Source organism: Pinus tabuliformis, chromosome 2_1 (assembly GCF_031772625.1).
Source record: "Pinus tabuliformis cultivar Carrire ecotype Pingquan chromosome 2_1, CPIR1, whole genome shotgun sequence".
Taxonomy (NCBI): domain Eukaryota; kingdom Viridiplantae; phylum Streptophyta; class Pinopsida; order Pinales; family Pinaceae; genus Pinus; species Pinus tabuliformis.
Genome location: NC_142299.1, coordinates 848,880,152 through 848,893,201, shown reverse-complemented (window position 1 = coordinate 848,893,201; position 13,050 = coordinate 848,880,152). Strand labels below are relative to the sequence as shown.

At 39.7% G+C, this 13,050-nt stretch overlaps 1 protein-coding gene across 1 annotated transcript in view; it reads left to right on the top strand.

Moving 5' to 3' along the window:
• The first annotated feature begins 901 nt into the window (after positions 1 to 901).
• LOC149203313 (uncharacterized) overlaps positions 902 to 13,050 on the top strand; it is an 80,531-nt gene continuing 68,382 nt past the window's right edge. The window contains exons 1-5 of the mRNA XM_089403388.1: positions 902 to 1,091; positions 1,178 to 1,614; positions 3,102 to 3,322; positions 3,652 to 3,810; positions 4,205 to 4,235. Coding sequence (XP_089259514.1) covers positions 982 to 1,091; positions 1,178 to 1,614; positions 3,102 to 3,322; positions 3,652 to 3,810; positions 4,205 to 4,235 — 958 coding nt within the window. The 5' untranslated portion in view covers positions 902 to 981. The remainder of the gene's footprint in view (positions 1,092 to 1,177; positions 1,615 to 3,101; positions 3,323 to 3,651; positions 3,811 to 4,204; positions 4,236 to 13,050) is intronic.

Here is a 13,050-nt window from a genome sequence, read left to right as displayed (position 1 = left end):
GACTTCAACAAAGGGTTTCTTACTGAAATAAATTTGACAGGTGAAAACTACTTGTGGGCTCAACAATTGGACTATGAAATTTTTCTTTATGATACACAACTTGTTTTGATATAGGACATCTTGCAACACAATGCCCTAAAGGTCTTATGAAGGTCAAAAAGCACTAGTGTACATCAATCTTGTGGGTTGACTCAAGGACAAAACATTATCCTATTTACAAGGAAGATCTTGATTCACACTCACTCGAGGAAGGGTCCAAAGATGCCCCTTTGAAAGTAAATGGAATGCCTACCACGAAGGATGCACCTATTTGGGATCCTCCCTTGGATGAGTCGAAAGTTAAATGATATTGAAGAGATGCTAGTGATTTATGGGCAAACTAGAAATCCTCCTACAAAGGAGGGCTCTTCATCTATGCATAGATTGATACATCAAGGAGGTATATTCTAGAAGGTTGAATAAGATGAGATACAAGAGAAATTAACCCCCCCGAGTGTAAGGCTAATAAAAAATGGAAGGCATGGAAATGACCTTATCAAAGGCAAAGGAGGCATGAACAACAATAGTAAAGAAGAAAAAAGTTCCTTCAAGTAGCTCAACCAATTGTAATGAGGCTCATACCCTAGTTTAGTCATGCAATATTTTTATGTTTTACCATGTGAACAATTTGTCCAAATTTATACATGTAAGAAATATAAAGATAAAGTCCTTTTGAATATAAACATTTTGAACATTTTATTTAATAGAGCAAACTTTCATTTCTACTATAAATCTTGGATCATTAAATTATCTTAAAAAAAACAAACTCTTAACCAAAAAAACAACCTACTTTTACATTTTTAACTCCATAACCCTATCATACTCACCAATTTTAACGTTAAAAGTGCAACATAGGTTCGTTCTTTCGTGGGTTTACCAAGGGTTTATGTAACTCATGGGATTTGTGCAAAAGCTCCTTCGCGCCAATTCCTCTCCCACTTCATGCCTGCCTTCCCTCCCTCCATCGGTGAAGAAGCTATGTCTATTTCCGGCGGAATATCTATTCAATTCAATCTCCCGTTCATCGCTACGCGAATCCTCCGCTACAAAACGTAAATTTCTACTTGATTTCAGTGATTATCCGCCACAAGGATTACTATAATTCTGATGTTAATTTAGTCTTTGCACAATTTTGCAGAATGCTGCCTTCCAGAACCAACACGAGTGCTGTACGTGATAGCAAGAGGCTCAGAACAGTGGATTCTGGTGGGAACGCAGTCTGGATCGGTTCTTCTTCTTCCCCATCACAATCTGCCAACACTGGATTTGACTCAGCGATAACTAATGTGGGGAACGGAATCCATTCCGATGGATGGAAGATGCATTCAGAGCAAATATTGAAGGTCTCTGGACTGGAGGTTGATTCAAAGACGGACCATGAAGTATCACCTTCGAAGACGTGTACCCACGAGGGTTTTTCTAGTAATTGTGAAGACAATGTCAATGGGGAGGTGAAGAAGGATGCCCAAATACAGCTAAGTCCTCAACAAACTATGCGCATGGAAACTAATAAGGCAATAGCCAAAGCTAAGCTCGTTCAGAAGATTTGCGAAGAGAAAGTTGCAGAATCTAGAGGTAAATTGAGGTTATTTCTTTAAATGTGCTTGATACAATTTAAAAATGCTTAGAATGGACATGCAAGTTAGTGGTTGTTTGAATTTGTTGCACTAATGATATCATATTCATACCTCAAAACTATTTGAGAGCTCTTTCAAATCTACCAAGGAGGGATGGTTGTAGTCATGTTGAAAACACCATTAACCTCGCTATATGTCAGTTAGCTTGCACCCTTGCTGCCAATATTCTATGCTCATAAAATGTTTTCTTGGAAGACTTTTTATCACTTAATTTTATTGCCAATGGGATATTGGTTCAATGGTGAGAACGGTGGCTTGTTACGCCATCTAGCAGAGCTCCCAATCCAGGGAAGGTTCCCCTGCCCCCGGTGGTTTGGTCAGGGCAAGTCGTGGTTGATTTTGGCGGAACACATATTCTCAATTGTGGATTCCTAACAAAACAAATTTCTGATCCTTTCTGGGCTGTTGACAATGTATGATGGTTGACTCTATGGGTGGTGATGCTTTAAAAAGTGGCTTGGTCATACATTTTTCTTCCTGTGCAACAATGAAGCATCTCTTACAAGAAAGAAAGGTTATTTAGATTTTCTATTTCGAGAAGATGCTAGCGTGCTGTTGTTTTTAAGAAGATAGAGATAGGAATTACGAGTATAATAGAATTTAAAGATAAAATTACAAATCTTGAGATTTTTTTATTTATCAAAATGAGCAAATTCATATGCTCCTTTAACCAGGGAGCAAGTATGATCCTTTGTGCTCAAATATATCCTTGTTAATTTCGAGATATTCAACATTCCTTGTTGTAAACGTGATTTCACTGGATTTGGAAAATCAGCTTCAAGTTGGGGGAATACGATAAGCCATGGTAATATACACGCTAAGAAGGGTCCACTTTCCCATTTTATATCTTATTGGGGTCTGATTAAGTGTTGAGCTTGCCCTGAATTTACCAAAATGACACTACCAAGGCACAAACGGCTGCCATGTGCTACATATGCCCCTCAGCCAACTTGAGGGTGAAATCAATCAGCACCAATAATACTAACTGCAGTTCTGCTCACGGACAAAAGGGATCAACCATAATCTGCCAAGTTGTAATGTGCTTTCCATGTTTCATGAACCAGTCTTTGGCATAGTTTGGTCACAGACGGAGAGGCCATACGCCCTAATCTCAAAAATCTGTATTGATATCATATTAATGAATGCAATAAAATTCTATCTTTTAATATTCTCCCCACACACGCATTAAATCTTTATGGAGACAAGGTGGGTTTTTTTTCCCATTGGTTTTTTGGGTGGCATTTGAAAGCCATTGCTTAAGATGTCACATCCTTTTGAGTTATTTCACTTTCATGCACAGCATATTCTCTAAATGCAAATCTATTTCTTATCACTCTCTGGAGCTTAAGCCTAAATGGAAATCCATTTCTTATTACTCTCTCGAGCTTAAGCTTACCGTCGTGGAATTTTTGTTGTGGATTTCAGAAAAAGGCATGCCTCTTCCAAAGCTAGAAGACCTTCTTGTTGAACGGACTTGGTTGGATGCACTTCCTGGCGAGCTTCAAAAGCCTTACATGGAAAAGCTTTCAGAGTTCGTGACACAAGAAGCTAGAGGAAGGATTCACATCTATCCCCCTCCTGCTTTAATATTCAATGCTTTGAACATATGCCCATTTGACAAAGTTAAGGTTGTCATCATCGGTCAAGTATGTTTTATATCCATCTCTCTTCTACTAGAGATATTTTAGTCTTTAAATGAAATTCCTGACAGGTGTGCACTTGGCTGAAAAAAGCTGCTTACTAAGAGATTCTTTTGTATGCTTGTCATTTATAAAGTAGGTTTAGTGTAATGCTTGCTGGTTAGTATCTGCTATCAGCGACTGCAAAATTTTATTCTTAAAGAGCTGCCAATGGCATGTCCAGTGTATTCCCCAACATCAATGAGAGTCTGTGCTGGCTTGGAAATAGAGCGTCCAATCACTGTCCATTATTATTGTAATAGTCTATAGCAATTTTCTTTTTTTGGCTGTTTCAGGATCCTTACCATGGTCCAGGCCAAGCGATGGGTCTTTGTTTCTCAGTTCCAAAGGGTATAAAGATGCCTTCAAGCCTAGTAAATATATTCAAGGAGATTCAACAGGACGTGGGCTGCCCTCTTCCTACACATGGAAACTTGGAAAGATGGGCCATACAAGTATGTGTAGATGGTTTGATTTCTTTTCAAGTCTTTATTTTTAATTCACGTGTTAGGATGATTTTCTGAGGCTACCTCTCAAGAGAGGGATTTGTAAACTGTTCAAATTCTTATATTTTTATCTTTTATGTAGAATTGTGAGCTTTAATATCTGGTATTATCATCAACTCTTATGTCAAAATAGTTTTTGCCAATCCTTGAGATTTTGAATTACTGCATTGCAGATGTGCGTTTAGATATGCTCCATTTTGCTTGAATGTAGAAATTTGTTTTCTCTCCTTTGCATGCCATTTCTTCACATGAGAAATAGGATTGTCTTTTGCAGTACTCAATACAAACAGGTAGATTACGTTGAAGGACTAGCCCATGACATGTAGTTTGTCTCTTTTGACAGGGGGTTCTTTTGCTCAATACTGTGCTTACTGGTATGTTCAGAACTTTTTTCTTTTATATAGACCGTTGCTGTTTCTTACAAGTTACTCCCTATCCACACAAAAGTCAAGAAATATAGAAGATGCACATGTGGTGAGGAGAGCAGATCAAATGAATAATATATATTTATTATTTTGTTACCATTATGGAAATTACAAGGCATTTCAAAGAATGATCAACTGAATTAGTTGTTGGAATGTTCTTATGTCACCAATTTTGGTTTATAGGTCGTCAAATCACAGTTATATGGTATAGCATTCTTTGTATCCTAAATAGCTAGGATTTGTGTGTGGGGGTGCGGGGATGCCAAAGTTTGAAATCAGGGTACAGTAGGGTATGAGGGAGGTGTGTGCACAAAGTTAGGCAAAATAGTGAAAACTAAAGGCGCTGGAACCTGTGACATGAGTTATAAAAGCAAACTTTATACCACTAAACACTCTACAATTTATATGGCTATGCCGAAACTCAAAGGAAACTCAAGGGAAGGGTACATGGTTATGGGAAGTAGGAATCTTGAGGAATATTAGTTGTATAGTCTGTGTTTTGGCACTAGGTGAATCTTAAAGAAGGTTAGTAGGTGCACAATCTATATTTTGGCACTAGACACATAGGGTGGATCACTGTAATAGGTTGTTAGGATCTGACCTTTTTATGGCCACTCGACATAAAATGTCTAGAATCTAGATTAAACCTCCATATTAACTAGTTGGCCATGTTATATGTTGGTTAGAGTCTATGGATAACTTCTTGGAAAGATTCTTGTAATAGATTGGGCATGTTATATGTTGGTTAGACTCTATGGATAAGTTCTTGGAAAGGTTCTTATAATAGATCACACATAGTAGAAAATGCAAATTTGGACTTAATTTAGATCCTAGATCAGACCTTGAAAATGAGAGTACTAAGCATGGGATTAAACCATACAATCATGATTTTAGATTGTTTTGATAGAGCACCCCTCAAGTTTAGTTGAAGGCACCTTGCACCCGAATGTGGAATACATCCCCTAAGATTGGGATTCCGCATCCTTTGAGATTGGGACAGGCAACCCTTGGGATGGGGAGATGCATCTTTGGGATGAGGACACATCTTTGGGATTGGGAGGCATAGGGATATGTCTCCTAGGGTTACACATCCTTTGGAAACACAAAATTCTTTTGGTCACGTACACATTATAGGCCACCCAATGACTAAAATAAAAATAATATCTTATAAAACGCAGTGAGCTCTAATGAAATTTGAATATTATATAATAGCTTCTTCGTCTAATCATATTATAAGCCAATGAGGTCCAATGCATTGTAATGGGCATTTTTTGACTTTAATTGTATTTGATTGCAATACATGTGCACGAAACCATCATGATGTAGGTCCTTTAGTTCTCTTTCCTTTAATGAATTTATTACTAAGTGAATTGCATTTATCCATAGTCCGTTCACATGAACCTATCTCAATGCAAATCCTTTGTTTCTCTTTTTGTTAAGTTGGCATGTATATTTTGTTACCATGATGGAAGCTACACGACCATTCAAGTTAATGGGTTCTTGATTTGATGGTTAAGCTTGTGGAGTCATATTGCTATTGCCAAGGTCCAAATCCACGAGAGACATGTTATGCCCCATGTAAATTGCCTTGCTGTGTAAATAGGGCATTCCAAGTGGTTGGGGCTTGTTACCCACCAAAAGTGGGTGACCCCATAAGAGAAATTTTCTCCTAGTTATCTCTTCAGCCGACAACCAATAGCCCTTGATAGCCACTAGTGTAGCCCTTGATCAGTCATATGCCCTCTCGCCCATCTGTCGAAAGCATATGTTAGAAGGGGGGCAATCAAACCCAAAATGTATGTGTTTCATTGTGCAAATGGGTGCTTATGCTTGTTTTTCTTGGGCATCTTGGGCATGGATTATTTGGTGACTTGGAAGAAGAAAGGGCTTTGACTGTGGTTTTGTTCCCTCACCTTCAATGGGGGGGGTTAATTCTCAATCCTAGTCCCATGGGATCACCCCTATTGACCTATGGTTTCAGGAAGAGCATTACTTGGGAAACCCTAATTTTGGTAGCGTGGTTGCATTCTCCCATTCCACACTTTCACTTCCCTCTTCTCATGACAAGCCATATTTCATCACTTTCCTTCTCTGGGTCCACAAGGCATTGGCCTTGTCCCTCCCCTTTGTCCGCATAACTGGGTTGGGCTTGGAAATGTTGCCCCGGAGGTTGATGCAGCTAAAAGAACGTTAAAAGCATATCATGGCCACAAGCAAGAAGCAAAAGAAAGAACATTATAAAATGCAAAAGATGGCCGAGACATTTAATATAGGATGTGGGAAAAAACCAAACATGAGATCTACCCCTTATCATGGCCATCACCCTCATTCCTAGGGTCCCATGAGTGCCCCCACATCATTATGGAACCCATACACATCCCAACCCCTGGTGGGCGATGAACTGCCCCACCTTAATGGGGTAGTAACTACTTCACATCATACACAACATGCTCTAATTTCTTGGAGCCTCGAGCAGTAATACAAAAAAAAATCAAGAAAATGGCAAAAGGCAAATAAAGAGGGGTGGAAAATTAAAGGCTGAGGTAACTCATGTATCCACAATTGCTCCCTCCTACATTTATACACCTAATATGTGGACATCCCTCATTATTGCTATCCTTGTACTCATGGCATTTGAACTTGAGACCCCTGTAACCCCATCCGTTTCATCATAATTCACATGCCACTTATCAATTGAAGGGTGTACTAAGGACCTGTCTTTCCCCTTAGGGGCTGGGAACACCTAATAGAGTTGTTTATTAGCCACTCCTACCTAGGGAGGTAACACTATTACAAGATTAAAACCCCAAATTTGGAAGGGAAGCCCAATATGAAGTTTCAATGTGCCCTTGATTAACAAGCTTGGTTCACTTAGATGCAATAATAAATTATTGTACCCGATGGTGAGGATGCAATATTGGACATTAATTGTGATTGGCAGGTGGTTTCATCATGGGTTGGGCAACTTAATTGGGGCCCATGTCCACTAGAGGATCATATTGACACCCCAGGGGAAGCGTTGAGAGCCATAGAACTCCCATCATGTGCAGAGCATCATTTCATGCAATGGGTACCTTCAACACCCTCAACAATTTGCTCATTTCCCCACACTATTCATGAGATGATGCACTTGGACTAGCGTGCCTTGGACGACCTAGCATGCATCACGTGATTTGGCCATTGATTTAAGGCCTAGAGGAGGTTTGTCTCACCCCTTGAGACATGGCAGGGAAAACACCATTGCTAGAGCCCTTAGTATTGGAGCATTACAGGCTATTCTATCATCAGGAAACCCATGAGACATGTTCTTGTGCCCCAAACACAAATTGGGGCCCCACATGATGACTTACATGGAGACTAAGGGGTCATCCCATTGTTTGAGATTTATGGAGCCCTCTCACATGTTTTGGCACAAAGAGGACTCAACGTGGCCCTCCAATGACCCTACATGAGCATGATGTCATCATTTCGGCTTGCATTTGGATGGCTAATTCATAATTTTGTAAAGCTACTTGGTCGACTTGTGACCAAGGGATGTACCTTTCCCTTTTTTAATAATGTTGAGGGGCTTAGGCTAATAATTTGACCTAGTAGGACTCATATAAATAGAACTTCATTTGTAGTGGATCATCATCACACTTGGGAATTTTGGCCTTCTTGGCAAATTTGCACTTATTCTTGGATTGGCTATTGGATGATCTTGGATGCATTTCGATATTTGGAGCTGAATTTTGATCTTCTTTGGAGCTATCTCTTGAATTGTGGATGGATATATCACGTTGTCATCTTGTAAGTGCTTTTTGTTGAAGTTTACTCTTGAAATAATGTCTAATGTATGGAATTGTTGCAACTAGATTAATGCTATATTGTGCCCTAATTGTTGAAGATTAATTTTTGAAAGCTATTTGGTTGGCAATTGCATATGTTACTCATAGTATGACATGTGATGAATGTTCCTAGTGGTGAAAATATTGTTTTTCTCGATAAAAATCCATAATTGTTGAGTAGGTAATTGTTGAAGGTTGGTACCTAGGGCATCAATTCTTGACATCCTTAAGGACAAATTTGGCTAATCTAAAGCATTTAGGATTCCACGTTCCCAAAGGACAATGCATTGGTCCAAGCCTTTGGTGATCAACTTCAAACCTTCTCCACAATTTTTCTCTTCTAAATTTTGGTCCCCTTGAATAGGATGGCTAGGCTAGGGCATAGTGTGAATTGCATTTGAGGAAGAATTGGTGGATTATGGGAGCACGTACACCAAGCCTGGGGTCCTATCTATAAGACCTTAAAGTTTGGCAAGCATGCCTTAAGTTTCCATCCATAAATTCTCTTGCCTTAGGTGTGCCCTAAGAGGGAAACCCTAGCTTGTATTTCCTTGGCTTAGGAACTTTTTTGAGGGTTGTATGAGCATAGTACTCGGTGGAGTAAATCATAAGAAGCCCTTTCTCCTTGTCTTGATCTTGGGAGTACCTTTGTCCATGATAATTCATAAAACCCTAGGTCTTGCACAAGTGCTTTCTAGGTCTCTTAGAGGGAGTAAAGTTCCTTTAGAAGTGTCATATTATCACATAGAGCCTCTCTTGAGAGGTCCTACTTCATCACTTAGCACCATAAACCTTAGAACATCTATCAAAAGGTGATTATCATCCCACTAGGACTCCCATCGATGAAAGTCCATAAAGAGCAGGGGACATTGGTTGAGGTGACAGTGGGCCATTGTCCCATTGTTATCACCTAGTCTAGCTCTTTGTCCTATAGGCTTTCCCTCCTTAGGACCTGCTAGATTTTGTGGTAACAGCGCTATATCCAAGTTTGGGTGGAATATAAATAAATACTCCACACCCATGACTTCTTAGTTGAAGGATTCTTTGTTGAATATTGTAAGTTGGCTATGCTTCATTGTAAGAGTCCCATATCGAGGAAGGGTGCGCTTGCCTTGTTGTGACCAGTCAATTGAAATAACTATTGGAACATTCTTATGACATCAATTATGGTTTATAGGTCTTCATATTAAAGTTGTAAAGTACAACTTGCTTTTGCCCACCATAATAAGATGTAATTCTTCTAGTCATGGTACTTATTATAGAATACAATAGTTAATGAAATAGAAATAACCTCTTCTAAAAAACAATATGCTTTATTGAAGTTTTAGTAATGCAAAATATCTTCTTTGTTGTTTACAAGTAGTTGGACTGTTAAAATTGGCAACTAGGGCCAAACTCCACATGGGTCATCTTATTTATGACAACTGATATTTTTCTTGGATTTCTCTCTTCGAGAGGTGTAAGATTGATCTAAATATCATCTGATTTTGCCATGTACAAATGAAGTTATGAATTTATTTTGATTATGGTCAAATTATTAAGGTCGACCAACAAAATTATATAGGCTCAGAAGCCCAATAGTCACGTCTATTCATCCTCAACATTGCATATAAATAGAAGGTGACTTAGCCTCATTTGGACACACTCATCTTCACACTTCTCTCTCTCTCTTTCCTCATTGATTGGGTACGGATTTTTGGGCCTCTCTCTCTCCACACGTTCGAAATTTCAAGAGAGCGAAATTTCAGGAGGTCGAAATTTCAGGAGATTGAATTTTTGGACAGTTTGACCAAGCATTGACTAGCATGCGTTGACCTCCTTTGAATGTGTTTTTGTGAGGGCCATATTTGTTTGGGTAGGCCACATTTATGGGCACAAAAATCGAGGCTAAATGTTGATTGTTCACTGCAACTAGGGCTGTTTGCAGGTGCGCTATTTGACCATACTTTTACTGTGCTGAATTTCACTGTTTTGAGGACTGTTTTATCTTGCTGTTTGGAGGCCGAAGTTGATCGATTTGCTGAGGGTCATATCTGCTCCGCTGACCAACATGACTTTTTTGGTTAGGGCTCTTTTGCTACTGTTATAAATTATCAGATTTGTAAATTGTACTATCTCTCTCTGTTGAACTATTGAAGACTAAAATAAGATTTGATCAAGGGTTTCCCCACATTGGGGTTTGTCCTTGGCTGGTGCCACATCTTGTGTCCTCTTGTCTTGGCTTGTCTTCTACTGTTTATGTTTATGTTCTATCTACATTTTACTATCATGTTGATGTGATTGCTAATCTGAATATTGATATTGGGCTAATAAAGAAATTGAACTAAAATTGCTCTAAAGCATAGAACATACCATTGTTGCCTAAAATTCACATGGTATCAGCGTTGAGGTGAAGGCAAAGCCCAAGCAGGAGTGAAAGAGCAATCACGAAAGACAGTTGGACAGGGACTCAAGGTTCAATGGGTTCCTCATCCTACTTCCCGGCTGAAGACAAGCTCCGTGATAAATCTGACTATCATGGATGGAAGATGTCCCTTGATTTGACCTTGGAAGAAAAAGAAGCGATGGACTATGTGCAGGGTAAAATCCTTGAACCTTCCTCAAATGCACCGACTGCTACAAAGACCAAGTACAATAGGGCTGAAGTTAAAGCAAAGAAGATTATCAGGGATTCCATTGACAAGCATCTGGTGGCCTACATCTCCGAATTGAAGACCTCCAAGGAGATCTACGACAGGTTGGTCGACATGTTCAAGGTTATTAATGCTAATCAAATTCTATTTCTCAAGAATAAGTTGAAGGGCAAGGACGAGGATATTCAATCCTATTTCTTGAGGATTACTGAGATCAAGAATGATCTACTCTCGATTGGAGAAGTCATTCCCGACAGGGAACTTACTCTCACCACCCTTAGAGGACTCCCACCTGAGTGGTAATGTATTTAGAAACATCGTCCTCAATAATGATCGAATTCCAGGGTTTGAAGAATTGATGTGGAGATGCATTCAAGAAGAAACAAGAATGGTGGAGCAAAAAATGCCTTCTAATAGAAACAACCCCACTGCATTCTCCGCTCATGCCAAAAGGAGAAATGATGCAGGGTCTAAAGGTCATTTCCATGGAAAGCCTGGATCTAAGAGAGGAAGGAAGGGCAGGTGCTTTGTTTGCAATAAGTTTGGCCATTATGCAAGGCGGTGTCCAAATAGAAGGGATACATCGCATGATGATGATCACAATCATTCCAAGGGCAACTTTAACAACAACGATCAAATGAATGGTAGGTCCAATGGCAAAGGAAAAAGGAATGTGGGACATCAAGGAAATGGTCGACCCTCCAAGAAATCAAGGAACTCCAGGTATGAAGAATCAAATGCTGTTAACAATAAGCAAAAAGAGTACTATCTTATGTCGACCCTCTCCATTGCCTCTCCTCCAGACACTTTGGGAAATTGGCTGATTGATAGTGGTGCCTCAAGGTACTTCACCGAATACAAGGAAGCCCTCTCTAATTTGATAGAAAATGAGACAAACTTGGAGATCATCCTTGGAGACGATGCCACATATTCCGTGAAGGGAGTAGGGAATGTTACCCTTCAATTGAATCAAGGTAACACTATTCATTTGCAAGAAGTACTATATGTACCTGATCTCAAGAAGAACCCGGTGTCCATTTCAGCCATGGAGGACAAAGGATTCAAGGTGGCATTCATCGATGGAAAGGTACGTGTTTGGAAAGAAGATTTTAAAGATGCTTTTACTCTTGGGTTCAGGGTTGACACTTTGTATCAAGTTGGAGGAAGTCCATTGGGAGCCATGTCTTGCGACACATCTATACAATCTGAACTATGGCACCAGATGTTTGCCCATCTTCAAGGCCCTACCTGATGTGAGACAGATGGTGACAGGTATGCCCGAGTTCAAAGTAGAGCATGATGGTGTATGTTTGGGATGTGCCGAAGGAAAACTTACAAGGGGACCATTCCCCTCAAGTAATAACAAAACCACAAATATATTGCAATTGATCCACTCTGACGTATTTGGTATGATGCCTGTAAACTCTTTGGGAGGATACTTATATTATCTCACCTTTACGGATGATTATTCTCGCAAGACCTGGATCTACTTCTTGAAGAAGAAGGATGAAGTGTTCACCTGGTTCCGACACTTTAAAGCCTTTATTGAAAATCAATTCGAGAAGAAAATCAAGATATTGAGGACTAATAATGGGATTGAGTTCGAATCCAATGAATTCCAAGATTATTTCAGGGAAGCTGGCATTAAGAGGGAGACTACAACGCCATACTTCATGATCAAGGCCTCCCGAATTTCCTATGGGCTGAAGCTGCAAATACTGCTGTGTATGTTCAAAACCGATGCCCTCATCAAGCATTGGACTCCAAGGCTCTCGAAGAAATGTTCACTGGTAAGAAACCCGATGTCTCTCATTTTAGAATTTTTGGAAGTCCCATATATTTTCATGTGCCGAAAGAGAAAAGAAGCAAATTGGGTGCATCTGGGAAGAAAGGAATCTTTGTGGGCTATAGTGAAAATTCTAAGGGATATAGAATTTATGTGGCTGATCAAAAGGAAGTTGAGATAAGTCATGATGTCACCTTCGACGAAGATATCGCGCTCAGGAAGACCAACAACCTTCCTATCCTAAGAAGAAGTTGACACCGGAAATCAGGGTGCAAAAGAAGACAAAACAATGGATGATGTTGATGAACCTATGGATCCTATTGATCCTCCTCATGAGCCCTCCTCAAAAAGGAGACCCTCATGGCTTAGGGAGACTCTCGAAGATGCCGAGAGACACATTGTGCCAAGGGGGACTTTCTGTGAAAGCAAGAAGTCGAACAGGTATCAAGGGTATTTGACCACCATGAGCACTATCATTCAAAATAAGCCTTCATCATTCGAAGAAGCCGTGAAGCATC